The sequence below is a fragment of the Candoia aspera genome, chromosome 2 (genome assembly GCF_035149785.1).
Source record: "Candoia aspera isolate rCanAsp1 chromosome 2, rCanAsp1.hap2, whole genome shotgun sequence".
NCBI classification, from domain to species: Eukaryota; Metazoa; Chordata; class Lepidosauria; order Squamata; family Boidae; genus Candoia; species Candoia aspera.
In genome coordinates this window covers 130,783,318-130,801,528 of record NC_086154.1, presented here as the reverse complement: position 1 = coordinate 130,801,528, position 18,211 = coordinate 130,783,318, and the positions used below count along the sequence as shown (strand labels likewise).

General features: G+C 39.8%; 1 protein-coding gene across 6 annotated transcripts in view; it reads left to right on the top strand.

Moving 5' to 3' along the window:
• Nucleotides 1-18,211, top strand: part of ATF1 (activating transcription factor 1) — a 364,083-nt gene that overhangs the window by 32,730 nt on the left and 313,142 nt on the right. For 4 of the 6 annotated variants that reach the window (XM_063293612.1, XM_063293613.1, XM_063293610.1 and 1 more), the window contains one exon: nt 8,455-10,135. In XM_063293612.1, the coding sequence (XP_063149682.1) occupies nt 8,455-8,599 (145 nt within the window). In that variant the 3' untranslated portion in view covers nt 8,600-10,135. Of the gene's footprint in view, nt 1-5,186; nt 5,501-8,454; nt 10,136-18,211 lie in introns of those variants that run through there. The other 2 variants (XM_063293611.1, XM_063293614.1) reach the window with 2 other exon arrangements.

Genomic DNA, 18,211 nt, shown 5'->3' with positions numbered 1-18,211 from the left:
GTGTGTTCTTTTGGGCAGTAGAAGTGGCATTTCCTAGAATACTGTGTCTAAGTATTTAAAACATTTGACTTGCTCTAGTTCATGGGAATCAATTGTCCACTTGTGCCTTTGTCTTTTGTTGGAAAAAACTAAAACTTTAGATTTATCATAGTTGATAACTAATTGTTCCTCATTACAGTAGGATTCCAGGGTTCTTCGTGCCTGCTTCATACCTACAGAAGACAGGGAGAGGAGAACTGCATTGTCAGCGTAGAGTAAAATTGGGAGATGTCTATCAGCTAATTTAGGCACATGAATATCACCTCTCAGGAGGGTTTTAATCAGAGAGTTGATATATATGTTAAAAAGCAATGGTGCTAAAATACATCCTGGTTTCACCCCTTTGACAGTCTGGACAAAGTCAGAAAGGTCCCCTCCCCGGTTACATCTCACTCTAAGGCTGGTTTTATCCTATAACTTGTAAATTAGGAGCAAGAGTCTTTTGTCTATAAAGGATCTGCTCAGAATGTCCCTGAGTCTAACCCTTGAGATATTATCAAATGCTGCCTTGAAATCAATGAAGGCTGCATATAGGTTCAAATCAGAGTGGTTTGTATATTTGTCTGCCAGATGTTGAAGCACTAGGCAATGGTCAATAGTGGATCGTCCCAGTTGAAGCCCTGCTTGCTCAGGGTCGATTATTCCCTTGTCTATTACCCAGTTTTGGAGTTTGGTGAATAGGTACCTGGCATTCAGTTTGCTGATGATCTTCAATAAACTAACTGGCCTATAATTAGCCAGGTCACTCCTATCACTCTTTTTATATAATGATACAATTATAGCTACCCCTAAGTCTTCTGTAATCTTAGCTGTGTGGTCAATGTATGAAAAGAGAGAGCCCAATACAGGGGCCCACCAATTTGAATTGGATTTAATTAGCTCAGGGGCAGGGATACGGTCACTCCCGGCAGCTTTGCCACACTTAAGCAGCATGTGACTGGGGGCTGCTGTGGTAGTGAGGATAAAGGTACATCCATCACATAAGTGTTAGTGTGAGATTGCAATAAAAGCCTTGGAAGTAATGTACCCAGGTATTTGAGGGGATGCTACAGTGCAATTGTGTAGTGGCGTTATGTGAACAATTTGTTAGGTATGCCAGAGTAGGGAAGGATTTTTGGACTTTGTAGCTTTGATTACCTGTGACCATTTTTTCTTCTGATCTTGGGTTTTTTTCTTTCTGAGCAGAGCTTTATATTGTCTTTTCTGCATCTTTAAAATTTGGGTGGAATCTGGTGGGTTGGCCTTCAGTGAGGTAGCATAGGATTCCAGTAATGCTGCTTTGGCAGCAATGCAAGATTTGTCAAACCAGCTCTTAGAATGGCATGTCCTCCTGATCAGGTTGGTATTTGCCTTTGTTACAAAAGGATGGAGCTTAGCTATGAGATGATAATATACATCAAATATTCTGCTATCTTGTGGGACACTGGAAAGAATCAACCTGGTTCTAGGTTTGGGTGACCTGTGAATTGGACTGCTGCGGAGGAAGATAGAAATTAATACACAGTAAAGAAAATTGGTCAAAGACTAGCAAAGCTGTGGATGGAGCAGACATTGGATGAATAGAATCAGGATCCATACAGGGGGGAGCCAGTGGGGATGGGGCTATAGGTTGACCAGGCTGCTCTTTAGAGTCCAGTTGTAAGGGATGATCACCTGTGGGCTGATCATGAGAGGTTATAGTAGGAGTGTGTTATGTTAAATGACCCTCTGTCCTCTTTTCCAGTTGTTGTTGTTTATTCGTTTAGTCGCTTCCGACTCTTCGTGACTTCATGGACCAGCCCACGCCAGAGCTTCCTGTCGGTCGTCAACACCCCCAGCTCCCCCAGGGACGAGTCCGTCACCTCTAGAATATCATCCATCCATCTTGCCCTTGGTCGGCCCCTCTTCCTTTTGCCCTCCACTCTCCCTAGCATCAGCATCTTCTCCAGGGTGTCCTGTCTTCTCATTATGTGGCCAAAGTATTTCAGTTTTGCCTTTAATATCATTCCCTCAAGTGAGCAGTCTGGCTTTATTTCCTGGAGGATAGACTGGTTTGATCTTCTTGCAGTCCAAGGCACTCTCAGAATTTTCCTCCAACACCACAGTTCAAAAGCATCGATCTTCCTTTGCTCAGCCTTCCTTATGGTCCAGCTCTCGCAGCCATATGTTACTACAGGGAACACCATTGCTTTAACTATGCGGGCCTTTGTTGTCAGTGTGATGTCTCTGCTCTTCACTATTTTATCGAGATTTGTCATTGCTCTTCTTCCAAGGATTAAGCGTCTTCTGATTTCCTGACTGCAGTCAGCATCTGCAGTAATCTTTGCACCTAGGAATACAAAGTCTTTCACTGCTTCTACATTTTCTCCCTCTATTTGCCAGTTATCAATCAAGCTGGTTGCCATAATCTTGGTTTTTTTGAGGTTTAGCTGCAAACCAGCTTTTGCACTTTCTTCTTTCACCTTCATCATAAGGCTCCTCAGTTCCTCTTCACTTTCAGCCATCAAAGTGGTATCATCTGCATATCTGAGATTGTTAATGTTTCTTCCAGAGATTTTAACTCCAGCCTTGGATTCCTCAAGGCCAGCTTGTCGCATGATGTGTTCTGCATACAAGTTGAATAGGTAGGGTGAGAGTATACAGCCCTGCCGTACTCCTTTCCCAATCTTAAACCAGTCCGTTGTTCCGTGGTCTGTTCTTACTGTTGCTACTTGGTCGTTATACAGATTCTTCAGGAGGCATACAAGATGACTTGGTATCCCCATACCACTAAGAACTTGCCACAATTTGTTATGGTCCACACAGTCCAAGGCTTTAGAATAGTCAATAAAACAGAAATAGATGTTTTTCTGAAACTCCCTGGCTTTTTCCATTATCCAGCGGATATTGGCAATTTGGTCTCTAGTTCCTCTGCCTTTTCTAAACCCAGCTTGTACATCTGGCAATTCTCGCTCCATGAATTGCTGAAGTCTACCTTGCAGGATCTTGAGCATTACCTTACTGGCATGTGAAATGAGTGCCACTGTTCGATAGTTTGAACATTCTTTAGTGTTTCCCTTTTTTGGTATGGGGATATAAGTTGATTTTTTCCAGTCTGATGGCCATTCTTGTGTTTTCCAAATTTGCTGGCATATAGCATGCATTACCTTGACAGCATCATCTCGCAAGATTTTGAACAGTTCAGCTGGGATGCCGTCGTCTCCTGTTGCCTTGTTATTAGCAATGCTTCTTAAGGCCCACTCAACCTCACTCTTCAGGATGTCTGGCTCTAGCTCACCGACCACACCGTCAAAGCTATCCCCGATATTGTTATCCTTCCTATACAGGTCTTCTGTATATTCTTGCCACCTTTTCTTGATCTCTTCTTCTTCTGTTAGATCCTTGCCATCTTTGTTTTTGATCATACCCATTTTGGCCTGGAATTTACCTCCAATGTTTCTAATTTTCTGGAAGAGGTCTCTTGTCCTTCCTATTCTATTGTCTTCTTCCACTTCCATGCATTGCTTTTTTAAAAATAATTCCTTATCTCTTCTGGCTAACCTCTGGAATTTTGCATTTAATTGGGCATATCTCCCCCTATCACTGTTGCCTTTTGCTTTCCTTCTTTCTTGGGCTACTTCTAGTGTCTCAGCAGACAGGCATTTTGCCTTCTTGGTTTTCTCTTTCTTTGGGATGTATTTTGTTGCCGCCTCCTGAACAATGCTGCCAACTTCTGTCCATAGTTCTTCCGGGACCCTATCTACTAAGTCCAGTCCCTTAAATCGATTCTTCACCTCCACTGCATATTCCTTAGGAATATTAGTGAGCTCATATCTAGCTGATCTGTGGGTCTTCCCTAATCTCTTTAGTCTGATCCTAAATTGTGCAAGAAGAAGTTCGTGATCTGAACTACAGTCAGCTCCAGGCCTTGTTTTTACCGACTGTACAGATGTCCGCCACCTTTGGCTGCAAAGGATGTAATCAATCTGATTTCGGTGTTGTCCATCTGGTGAAGTCCATGTATAAAGCCGTCTCTTAGGTTGTTGGAAGAGAGTGTTTGTTATGCAGAGTGAATTGTCTTGGCAAAATTCTATCAGCCTGTGTCCTGCTTCGTTTTGTTCTCCCAGGCCATACTTACCTGTAATTCGAGGTGTCATTTGACTGCCCACCTTAGCATTCCAGTCTCCCGTGATGAAAATAACATCTCTTTTAGGCGTGTTGTCCAGTAGGTGCTGCAGATCCTCATAGAACTGCTCTACTTCAGCTTCTTCAGCATTTGTGGTTGGGGCGTATATTTGGATCACCGTGATGTTAGATGGCTTGCCCTGAATTCGAATTGAGATCATTCTGTCGTTTTTTGGGTTGTATCCAAGCACTGCTTTAGCCACTTTACTATTAATTATGAAGGCTCCTCCATTTCTTCTGTGGTCCTCTTGTCCGCAGTAGTAGATCTGGTGGTCATTTGATGTGAAGTGGCCCATTCCAGTCCATTTCAGTTCACTGACGCCCAGAATGTCTATCTTTAATCTTGACATCTCACCAATAACCACATCCAATTTGCCCTGGCTCATAGATCTTACATTCCAGGTTCCAATGGTGTGTTGATCCTTAGAACATCGGATTCGCCGTTCACCACCAGCACCGTCGGCCGCTAGCCGTCCTTTCGGCTTTGAGCTAGCTGCGTCATCACGTCTGGGGCTAGTTGAGCTCATCCTCTGTTCCTCCCCAGTAGCATTTTGACCATCTTCCGACCTGGGGGTCTCATCTTCCAATGGTATACCGACATATCTCTGGTTGTACTGATCCATTTAGTTTTCACGGCAAGAATACTGAGGTGGGTTGCCATTACCTTCCCCAGGGATCGCATTTAGTCTGACCTCTCTGTCATGACCTTCCCGTCTTGGGTGGCCCTTCACGGTTTAGCTCATGGCATCATTGAGGTGCTCAAGCTCCAGCACCACGACAAGGTAACGATCCTTTGCTGAAGTCTTTTCCAGTATCCAAGGAGAAATCAACATCTCTTAAACCTTTTCTTTTCTGCCTTTTTAAGCCCACACATTTTGGTTGGTGGTGTGATCAATCTCTTCCCAAGTTTATGCAGGGCATAGAGGATGGTCTTGGAAGAAAGAATGTAAGCTTCAACCAATTCTCAGCAAAGGGGGTTGAGTCAAGTGGCATTTCTTCCATAGGTGCAATCTAGTGAAGGACTTCACTAAGTGATTGGTTTCTCCCCAAACCTTAGACAACATGATCTTGCCCAGGCCTCAAATGAGATGCAACCTCGTTCTTATTTTGTGATGGCATTAGGAGTTGAGTATGGAATGTGCACTATTGATTTTAAGAACCATTTGATCCCTTCTATGTAATGTTAACTTTATAGCATTTCTCCCTTTTTATATACCTACCTACCTACCTGGGGAAGTAAATTCAAAAGCACGGGGGCAGCTGCAGAAAAGTCCTGCCGCCTGACCACAGTCTGCACACTCCTTGCATTACTTTTGTGTTCGTATATCATTGGTGCTATATAAATACTTGTTTATTTAGGGATGGTTTTACAGTTGTAATGGAAATTATTCAATCCCTATTGCAAATCAGGTTGATTGTCAAAATGTACAGACTTTCAGCTGTTTGCAATGAACAAATCAAACAAAAGCAATTGAAATAGCTCAACACAACGAATGCTTCTAGTGGTGTCCTTAAAGTCAACTGAAAATGCAACTTATAATGACTTCTCCAGTCTCAAAATTATTCAACCTCTTCATGGCAGGCATCTTCAGTACTTAGTAGAGCACCTCTTTGCTGTTATGACCTGCTGCAAATGAGATGCATAGCCAGACACCAGCTTTTGGCAGCGTTCCTGAGGAATCTTAGCCCATTCCTCATGAGCAGTGGCCTCCAGTTCAGTAATTTTCTTGGGTTTGCGTGCTGCAACCGCCTTCTTCAAATCCCACCAGAGATTTTCTATGGGGTTCAAGTCAGGTGACTGTGATGGCCACTGTAGAATCTTCCAGGACTTATTCTGCATCCAAGCCTTAGCGGAATTTGAGGTATGCTTGGGATCATTGTCCCATTGGAAGGTCCAATGACGCCCAAGCTTCAGCTTCCTCACAGACGGCATGACATTTTCTCCTAGGATTTCCTGATACTTCAATGAATCCATCGTGCCATCCACACGCTGCAGGTTTCCAGTGCCAGAGGATGCAAAGCAGCCCCAGAGCATCACCGAGCCACCACCATGCTTAACTGTAGGCAGAGTGTTCTTTTCAGTGTATGCTTCATTCTTCTTCCTCCAGACATACCACTGATCTATCGGGCCGAAAAGTTCCAGTTTTGTTTCATCGCTCCACAGAACAGAATCCCAAAACTTCTATGGCATATTTATATGATTTTGAGCATATTGGAGGTGACTTTTCTTGTGCTTTTGGGTCAGTAGTGGTGTACGTCTTGGAGTTCTGGCATGGAAACCTTCTGTGTTTAGTACATGCCTTAGTATGCTCACTGAAACTTCAGTGCCTGTTGCCACCAAGTCTTGCTGCAGGTCTTTTGCAGTCACTCGAGGGTTTCTCTCAACCTGCCTTCTCAGAAATCTGGTTGCAGCCACCGACAGCTTCCTTTTTCTGCCCGGTCCAGGTAGTGTCACCACTGTTCCTTTAACTTTGAACTTGCGAACTATGCTTCCAGCAGTGTCTCTAGGAACATTCAGTGCCTTTGCTATCTTTTTGTATCCTGTTCCTTGTTTGTGAAGGGCGATGATCTTTTTAATGATCTCTTAGCTTTTTGGACCATTCTTTTGACTTAGCCATACTGTATGTCTAACATACAGTCAAACATGACACTCAGCAAACCCCTAGCCACTTCAGGTATTTCATGTGTTCCAGCTCAAGCATACCTGGTGCAACTAATGAAGCCCTTGATTAGTTGCATCAGGTGTGCTTGAGACAACACCTGTTTTGCATACTGTATGTGTGCTGTTGTGATGGATTCTATTCAGGGGGTGGAATAATTTTGAGACTGGAGAAGTCATTATAAGTGGCATTTTCAGTTGACTTTGGGGACACCACTTGAAGCATTCGTTGTGTTGAGCTATTTCAATTGCTTTTGTTTGATTTGTTCATTGCAAACAGCTGAACGTCTGTACATTTTGACAATCAACCTGATTTGCAATGGGGGTTGAATAATTTCGATTACAACTGTAAGTATGTCTCTGTTATTTATTCTTTTACATTTCTATTTAAAATAATTTTAAGAGTAATTCTGTGTTTCTGTTTAACTCTGAAAAGTTCTTAAATTTCTTGTTGCTTTTTCATTTTTATTGTGAATAACCATTTGTTATTTTAACACATAAGTGGCCTATAAGTAATTATAAGTAAACAAAATCATGATGGGCAACACAACCCTCTCCTCTTCTGAATTCTCCAATGTAACAGAGTTAGGAGGAGGAGCAAACCAATATTTTACCATAGGCCATTCATGGAGAAATTCAAAATGATCCAGAATTATCAAAGCCCAGTGAGAATAGGCCTTCTTTTATGTTATTTTCATTTCCAAAGGACTTGCGGGAAGGGCACTTCCCCTTCTTCTCAGTGACCTCTACCCTCCACACACACAGTTTTCTGCAATGTAAGAAGTTTGATGTGTCACTATAGTTAAAAGGCAGTTTATGGAAGCCATTACGTTACTGGGACATCAGATTGAAACTGCTGACAATTTACAGCATCGAGAAATGAGGAAGACACTAGCCTAATTCAAGCGCTCACCCAAATATATTATTTTATTATTATTATTTATTAAATTTATATCACTGCCCATCTCCCCCAATGGGGGACTCTGGGCGGTTTACAATATATGGAGATCTCAAAGCGGGGAGAGAATGCAGCTATGCAAGCAGCCCAACCACCCCCTTCACACATTCAGGCAGTTGTGCTGAATTACAGTTGTACTTGTGTTTCCTCAAATTCAAATTCAGCTCTCTGCATGCCAGGGGTAAAAGGCCTCTGGATCACGTTGATCACTTCCCTTCATACTTCCCACCTGAAGGCATCATGGGAGCGGGGATTGAATGCACCCTTCAGTTTTCTGTGTGCTTTGTGTTTTCTATGCTTTCAGGCAAATCCTGAATGGGGTGTCTGACTATATTACCTATGGGGCCATATTCAGTGGACATAGAGCTATTTTGTTCCTTAGGATTATAGCACATTTATACACAGTGGCAGGGCCTTGCTTTTTCTTGGACTCATTTAACTGTAGACAATCCTCACTGTTTATTTCTTTCAATATTTTTATACCGAATAAAATCATCATTTAACTGTAGACAATCTTCAGTTTATTTCTTTCAAGATTTAATTTTTTAAAAATGGTAACAGCTACCATTTTTCTAGGCAAAAATGGAATGCTAATGATGGTACAGTTTTTTTACTTCTGTATGGTAATTAACATATTTTTGGATTTGGATTTCAGAGAAGCAGCTCGAGAATGCCGTAGAAAGAAGAAAGAATATGTTAAATGTCTTGAAAATCGAGTTGCTGTTCTTGAAAACCAGAACAAAACTCTAATTGAAGAACTAAAAACTTTAAAAGATCTTTATTGCCATAAAAGTGTGTAAGAAAAGAAGGTAGAGGCTTTTTTTGTGAATTTCAGGGGGATTTGATTTTTAAAAAATTAAAATGAAAGGTCCAAAGTCTCTGTTCAAATTCTACAATTTAAAGACTCTTAATATATTATTTAGAAATTGTTGTATGGCAGAGTGCTGAAAGAAAGCATGAAATTGTGTGAAGCATTCCTCTGGCACAACTGGAATCTTCATTAAATCAGGATATATGGACATGTACCTTCTGTCAATCAAACGACTGAATTTCATGAGCTGTATTTTAATTTTAAATGCTTGTTAACTTTTGATTGCAGTTAAATTGCAGAGAAACTAAAACTGCCATCAGCTGTAAATGTCTATTAACATATTTAATCAGGATATATTCACATTTATTCTTTAGCCCATCATATTAGACCTTTGACAAGCAATGAACTGCAGATCTGCAATGAGCAATTATATGTTTTGGTTTCTACAGAGTCCATGAGCTCCAAATCCATGCATTCAGAGTTCCCAGTTTTGTGATTTCTATTTACTTTTGTCATGTCAGGTCACAAGGCCACCTCTGTATTTTTTGTACATCTGGAACAGTCCTCATATAAGAAGGCGGCTTTTCAGTTTCATATACGTATTTTCCTTCCAACTGTAAATTCTAACCTGCACTACTTTGTTGAGACCATATATTTGCTTTCAAAGGAGGCAATTTAATTTTTTTAATGTGCTGTTTATCAGTATTGATAAAAGCAATGGGTTCCTTGTAGTTGGAGGCACATGAAGGATATAACATAGTTATTCCAGTTTTTTTATGTTTTATTCATCTGAACAAATGCTACTGGAGAATACCTTAACTTTTTGCATGAGCATTTAGTCAGCAGGTAGGAAAAAATCTTTGAAAGATTAGTTCGTGCATGAGGTATGCTGTTTGAAGATCCTGTTGCCTGCATACAAAGACTGAACAAATGCCAAGACCCTTAGTTTGCCCATGTTATACCACAATGAAACTAAAATTACAAACCAAAGATAATACAGAAAGACGTTAAGGTACCTAATTTCAAGACACTATTTGTAAACCTGGTAGTAATTTGTTAAAATAATTCTGATTTTTATGAAGAAGTAATCCAGCTGAAATTGTTCTCAAGATTTATTTTTATAGTTAAAATATTAACCTTTTATATGGGTATTTTAGATATGTATACAATTTCAGAAAGCAGATATTTTTCTCAGACTGTCAACTTTATATTTGTAGAAATATTTGAGAAACTAAAGCCTATTTCTATGTACTTTCATCTGGTACAGGTTAACAAAAATATTCAAGAATATTTTAGGGGGAAAAGGTTCCTATTGTTCATAGAAAAATGCATGGATCTTTTCAGTGTAAAGATGTTGTCAGGGATAATTATGTCACTTTGCTTTCTTATTTTCAAGAAATGTTAAAGACTTAAATTTTGACATTTGAATACCTAGTGAATGTTAAGCCAACAAAAGTTGCCACAATACTTAATCATTCCAATCATACCCTTTAAAATTATGCCATTAAATGCGTTTCAATAAGTTGTTGAGGCCAATAATACGCTGTGAGGCCAGTGCATGTGTTGCTTGAAATTCTGGGCAATTTTGACATTATCATGATACATCATTCCATAGGAAATGCCATGAAATCATTCCTTCTGCTCCAAGTAGCCCCACGCATTAGAGAACAGAACAGAATGATTTCTATACAGCCATGGATTTATGCAGAAAAATGTTGATGCCTCTCTCTCCCAAAACCGTTGCCTTACCAGAGCTAAGGAAGGAAAGTGGCTGTGTGGCTTCCTGGGTAAACAAACAAAAACAAAAAAACCATAACCTGTTCAATAGGCTTAACACATTGGATGTATCCTCCTCCACAAAAGAAACAATAACTGGAAAAGGCATGGCCCTTTAAAAAAGGTGTCTATCCCTTAAAATAAGCCCTAAGCTCCTCTTGGTTCTGTTCTCTCTTAAAGACTGAAAAGTGGGGGGGGGGTTACTTACCACTTTTTATTGCTTGAAGTTGGTACAGGCAATTTAAAGCCTACCAGATATACTGGACTACAGCTCACATTGTCCTAATCTAATATGGTGGACAAAAAAGATTGTGGGAAGCTGTGATCCAAGGAATCTGGAGGACATCCAGTTGCCTACCCCTGTATTTAAAATATTCTGAAAAGTGAGAAATCAGATTCTGGGAGTGGGAATCTTTGGGAGCACCTGTTGAGGGCTCCATTCTCCCCAAGCGCAAGAGGAGACAGGTAAGTCTCAGCAGCCAGCACTGTGTGGTGATGCAGCGTAGATGGCTGACGTTCAGGGTTCAGCGTAGCTGAAGCGATTAGTTTTGCACCAGAGCTCTAGTTATGCACTATGGAGAGAAGGGTAGATATGTGCACGTGAACTTTCCCAATTATTTATCCTTACCTGAATGTTGAACTCTCTAAAAAATGCCTATTATATATATATATTAAAAACGTTTAATAAATAAAACTTACAAAAAGTGCCTAGCATTTGTGTCTTTAAAAATAAATTCTATAAATCTGGTACACCCCCCCCCAACACGTGTCAGACTGAAACTCCCAGCATCCCAAACCAGCACATGCAAATCGGGTTTGCCGTATCGTTCAGATGCCTGAGGTGGCGAATAACTGCTGTTCCTAAAACAAAGCTGTGCTGCATCCTAGTCTAGTCCCTGCCACACACTGCAACCACCCAGAAGACTGTGAAGTGTGCAGCTCTGGTGGCTGGAGTCTCACGATCATTCGTGTTTTTGTTAATTGCATTACGTTCAGAAGAGGATAGAAGTTTTCAGATTTAACACCAATTGAAGTCTGATACCTACAGTACAGTTCGTTAATCTCAGCTCAATTTTGCTATATGTATATCTCAAATTTAATAATAGTAAAAATATTTTGGTATTCAGAAACTATTAAAAATATTATTTTGGAACAAGAAGAGGTGGCTTTTAAAGAGCACATTCCGTATGCAGCCTGTTGATGGATGGTGCTGTAACTATTTTGCAAACCTAAACATGTTTTTCAGTGCAGAAGTATTCAACATCATCACTGTCATTTCATGCACTATTTAACAAGAGGAACATTCATACTAATTACCAGTAGCTAGTATCAGCAAACTCAGTGCCCAGTGGATTAATTATGTGCTGAAAGAGCCCTCTTAATCCCCACTTTTAAAAAAAAACAAAAATATACATTTGGTTGAACACCTTCCCCTCAGGGATAAAAATAATCAAAATTTAATGTTTTCCAATTTGCTCAGCTTGTTGGAAGATCTGATACTCACCCCCCCCCCATATGAAATGAAACAGCCTTAGAGTTTGTTCATTGGGCTCAAAAGCAGTGTAAGCTCTAGTTAGTTAGTACATGGATGGGAGAACCATCAGGAATGACCAGAGCTGTAAGCTAGACCATGAAGTTGAAAAAACATCCTGGAAGGTGGCAATGACCAACCACTTCTATTTTGCTGCCAAGAAAACTGCATGTTTCTCACTAGGAACTGAGCATGACTCATCAGCATGGTTGCATTTTTTAACTAGTTGGGGGATACATAACAGGATAGTTTTGTTAGGTATGGGTGGCTTTTATTTTTAATTCGTTTGTTTACTTATTTAAAAGACTTATATGGCTGCCCGTCTCATGTGCCACATCTCTGGGCGGCTGACAAAACAGTAAAATCAAAGGAAAAAAATAAAATTAACAACCCAAACATTAAAAAAAAATCCTGGTGCCCTAACAAAACGCTCCCTAACCCACCAACAATTACCACACAATCACTGGGCTCCAACCTCACTTCACCCCAGGGCTTGAGGGAAGAACCAGTTTTTTAGGTCGTCTTGAAAGCTAGAAGGGTGAAGACCTGCCTGATCTCAGGGGGAGGAATAAACCCCAGGGAGAGATGGTCCCGCAAATAACCTGGTCCCATGCATGCAGGGCTTAAAATGATAACCATCACTTTGACTTGTATCCAGAGAGAAACTGGAAGCTGGTGCAGCTCCTGCAGCAGTGGTGGTATATGGGCAAACCGAGTGGCGTCACAAACTGCATGGACCACCACGTTTTGGACCACTTGTAATTTCCAGATGGTCTTCAAGGTAGAGTGCATTGTAGTGATCCAACCAGGAAGTAACCAAGGCATGAGTGACTGTGTGTAAGGCTTCCAGTCCAGGAATGGGTACAATTGGCGCAGAAGATGAATCCATGCAAGGTACCCCAGTTCTGTCATGAGAAGTGCCACCCCATTAAGAGTCAACACATCACGGGGGCCAAATCCCCAAGCCATTCCATCTTGCTAGGATTAAGTCAGAGCTGCTTCCTCCCCATCCAGACCCTTACAGACTTCAAGTACTGGGTCAGCACCCAAACGGCATCTCCTGCCCAGCCAAGGGTGGAGATGTATAACTGGGTATTACAGCACACTGATGATACTGCACTTTGTGCTGTCAAATGACCTCACCAGACAGTTTCATGTGGATGTTAAAGAGGAGTAGTGGGAAACCCTGAGGCAGCCCACATCGCACCAGCCTAGGGTTATGCCTCCCTCCCTCAGCACTGACTGGAACCGGCCACAGAGGAAGGAGGAGAAGCACTGCAGAAAAGTGCTCCCAAGTGTAGGGTTACTAGATATCTGAACAAGCAAAGAAGGACATGGACAAGTGGAAAAGAAGAAGATGGGGGAAAGGAGGACACACTGTTTAACTTTCTTGGCATCTGTGACAAAACGTACAGTGAAAACCTGCAAAAAAATGTACTTAGGCCTACATATACAGGTAGTCCTCGACTTATGACCATTTGTTTAGCAACCACTTGAAATTACGATGGCATTGGAAAAAGTGACTTATGACCAATCCTCACACCTATGACCGTCGCAGCATCCCCGCAATGACGTAATCAAAATTTGGGCACTTGGCAACTGGCATGTATTTATGACGGTTGCAGTGTCCCAGGGTTACGTGATTGCCATTTGTGACCTTCCCAGCCGGTTTCCAACAAGCAAAATCAACGGGGAACTGCGAGATTCACTTAATGTTCACATGGTTCACTTAATGACCATGTGATTCACTTAACAACTGCAGTGATTCATTTAACACTCACTGCAGAAAATGTCATAAAATCAGGTGTGGTCATGTGATGCCTCGCTTAATGCCAAATTTTCTGGTCCCTACTGTGGTCATAAGCAGAGGACTATCTGTATTTGGAATTACTTTTTCCAGCATCAGAAAGACTGATTTTCAACAAATCTTTACTTTCAAGAATATATGCTAGCAATAATATAGAACCAATGATGCACTTTCCAAATTTCACCACAGAAATGTATGATGAGTCACGTGCTCTACAAACTACAGTGATCATAGATTTGAAGGGGCTGGATTGAAGCCAATTGTTAGAATCAGGAAATAAACAATGTACATCTAGGCTGTCGAGTCTGTCAATGGATGAGGGAAACAAAGCAGCAGACAATTTACAAGGTCACAGTACATGAAAGTTTGAATTACTACTGTTGTGCAAACAGTCCAAAATAATTTTAAAAAACTCAAGATATTCAAAAAGCTGGACAATATTTAAGGCTTTGCCTGCCAGACAGAGGCCATGAAGACAAAACGGAGGACATGTCTGGTAACCCTACCAAAATGCGACCAATGCCATGTCAGTACTGTAACCTGGCCTGAACCCTGACTGACAGGATCCAGAGAGGGCCTAATAACCTCTCAACAACTGTTCCTAAAAAAAAGGTTGGAGATTGGAAGAAACCCTATTGGGTCCAAGGATGGCCTCTTGAGAAGAGGAATATCACTGCCTCTTTCAAGGTAGGCAAGACCACCCCCTCCTGCAATGATTCACTAACCACCACTTGGACCCAACTACATGCCACCTCCTAGGAGGCCCTGGCCAACTGGGAGAGACATGGGTCCAGAACACAGGTGGCAGAGCTCACTGCAGCAAGGACTCTGTCCATTTCCTCAGGGTCAACCAGCTCAAACTCTTCCCAGATAACTGAGCTCATTCCAAGCTGTGACCAGAGCCTCAGCTGAACCATGCCTCAGGAAAATACTGAAGTTCCCTCAAACAGCGTTGGGTCCATGAGTTGCCTGGGGTGGGCCGGTCAAACAGACCCCCATTCCCTGCAGTGGGAGGCAGCCACAAAGAACTCCAGGGCCAAAGGGGCATGCTTTAACCATGGCAAGGGACTGGCATTAATATCTCCCAACTCCAGATCGTCTTGCAGCTGCCCTGAACTAACATGTGAGCTCCCTGTTGGGCCCTGAATGAGTTGGACCAGGTCCATGGTTGCCACAGTGGCCATGGATTCCTGGGTCATTTCTGACTCTGGGCCCAAAGAAAGCAGGTTGAAAACCCCCATGACATAAGCCTGTGGAACGCCACCACCAACCTGGCCACAGAGTCAAGTTGCTCAGGCAGGGAAGGAGGTAAGCAAGCAGTTTTTCAAAAAATTCTGTATCTCTAGATAGATTAAAAATATGTGTTTACTTTACCATAAGGGAACCAGTAGAGGGAGCAATTTTTAAGGTCAAGTTTTACAATATTAAGTCCAATGTTATGTATGAGAAAAAAAACAATACCTGAAAAATTAACTTCTCTGTGTCTGGAACAAAACACAGGCAGAATTAAAAGAAAGGAAGGTGCAATATATAGAGAAGAAATGGCTGTTACTTCCAAAGACTCTGATGAATTACTTACATAAAAATGGATCTAAAGTGCCTCACATGGAATATAAATGGAGCAAATGCTCCACAAAAAAGGAAAAAAAGTTTTTCATTATTTAAATAAATTGAAATATGTGATTTGTTTACAAGAAACACATATAAAGAAAAAAGATATGAAATATTGAGTAAATAAGAATTTGGGGCAGGAGTTTGTTTCGGCTAATTCAAAGAAAATTAATGGCATTATAATTTATGTTAAATCTTATTTGAAGCCACATTTGTTACTTGTGGATGACTATGGCAGGTGTGTAGTAATTGAAGTGGAGATACATGGACTTAAAATGATTATAGTGGGAGTATATGCACCGAATGATGACAAAAGTAAGTTCTATATGAAACTTGGATGAACTGTCAGTCTTCTCAAACCAAAGCTGGTGCTTGATGGGAGATTGGAACAGAGGTACTGCACCATTGATTGGTAGAATATCTGAGAAGCAAATTAAAATTAAGCAAGGAAAATTACCAAAGTCTTTCTTTGACTTAATGGAAAATTTAGCATTAGTAGATTCCTGGAGATACAAAAAATGGAATGGCAAAAGATTATACCTTTTATTCTGAGAGATATAAATCATTTTCAAGAATTGATATGATATGGATCTCAACAGATTTGGCAAACAACATTTCTAAAGTGGATATTTTACCAAGGACCTTCTCCGATCACAATCCTGTAAGTATGGTTATAAAGAAAATTTCTAGAACTTTCAGATGGAGATTGAATGAAGCTATGAAAAAAGAAGAGGTTGTTGAGGACTGTAAAAGGAAGTTAAAAGATTTTTTTGAAATTAACTTAGGTAATGAAATAGATATAAAAACTGTGTGGGACACTAGTAAGCGGTTATGAGAGGGCATTTTATTTATTACAATCTAATTATTAAGAAAAAATCTCAACAAAAATTACAAATGGTTTTAGATCAGATTAAATTAAAAAAGAAAGAGTTGCAGAAAAAGCCATCAGATAATAATCTTGTTTATCAACTTAAATTATTATACCATCAAGTCTCAGTGTTAATGTTAAAAGAAATTGAAATTAAATTAAAATATGCTAAGCAATTTTGAATTTGCTAACAAACCAGGAAGATGGTTAGCATATAAATTAAGGAAAGAAAGAGAGAAGAAAATGATTACTAAAATTCTGGATGGTAATGCTGAATTAGTGGATAATGAAAAAATTTAAAAAGCATTTTATAATTTCTTTTCTAATCTATATAAAAAGCAGGAAATTTCACTGGAAAAGATTGATGAATATTTGAATAAACAAAAGTTACCAAAACTTTCCCAAGCACAGAAATTAAGACTGAATAGCTTTATAACCACTTTTGAAATAGTAGAAGCTCTAAAGAAAACTAAGTTAGGAAAAGCACCAGGACCTGATAGAATATCTGCAATGTATTATAAATGTTTTGCAGATCAGATTCTTTTACCTTTTAAAGAATTGATGAGTTCGATTTTGTTGGGTTCAGCAATGCCAGACGCACGGAGAGAAGCAAACGCTGCACTCATACCAAAAGAAGGACAGGACCCCTTTTTGATTAGGAACTATAGGCCAATTTCATTTTTAAATAATGATTATAAGATATTTGCATTGATGTTAGCAGAAAAGATGAAAATAATTTTACAGGAAATTATTCACCATTATTCATTATTTCTACCTAAAAGACATTTAAAAGACAATGTAAGAATTGTGTTAGATATTATAGAATATTTACAATAGCATAATGAATGTCAGATGGCCCTTATTTTTTTAGATGCAGAGAAAGCCTTTGATAACCTGAATTGGATTTTTGTGTTTAAGGTTTTGGAAAGTATGGAATTTGGAGAATCTTTTATAAAGGGAAATAAGTCAATTTATATGTCCCAAAGGGCTAATATTATTGTGAACGATGAGTTGACTGAAGCATGCAAGATAGAAAAAGGAACAAGGCAAGGATGTCCGTTATCACCTTTGTTGTTTATTTTAGTGTTAGAGGTTTTTAACAGGGACATCAGAAGGGATGAACAAATAAAAGGCTTAAAGATTAAACAGGAGGTTTTTAAGTTAAGAGCATTTGCTGATGATCAAATGCCCAGGGTCCCCCGTGTGGGGGAGATGGGCAGTCATAAAAATATGATTGATTGATAGATAGATAGATAGATAGATAGATAGATAGATAGATAGATAGATAAATAAATAAAATCTAGTCTTGATGTTACAAGATCCCTTGGCCTTGGTTGAATATTTGATGAAAAAAATGTAAGAATTTGGGTCATTAGCAGGTTTCAAAGTAAATAAATGAAAATGAAAATGTTAATTAAAAATATGACACTGAATAATCAAGAACTGTTGATGAGAAAGACGGGTTTTAAGAGTGAAAAAAGATTAGATAGGTGGGAGTGATTTTGTCAACTAAAAATAGTGCATTATTTCAAAATAACTATAGTAAAATTTGGAATGAGGTTAAAAAAGACTTGACAAGATGGGAAGAATTACACTTGTTGCTTATGGGGAGAATTTCTGTAATCAAGATGAATGTATTGCCTAGGATGTTGTTCCTTTTTCAGATGATACTGATTCTCTCAACAGATATAATATTTAAACAATGGCAAAAAGATATTTCAAAGTTTATTTGGCAAGGTAAAAACCCAAGAATTAAGTATAAACTGTTACAGGATGCTAAGGAAGGAGGAGGTCTGGGGTTGCTGGATTTAAAATTGTATTTTAAGGCATGTTGTGTTCTGTGGATGAAGGATCGGATAACATTAGAGAATAGAAAATTGTTACAACTTGAAAGCCATGAGTTAAGATTTGGATGGCATGCTTACCTTTGGTATGACAAAGTCTAAGTAAATAAGGAGTTTAAAAATGGTTATATTAGGAAGGCTATATTACGGACTCGGGATAAATA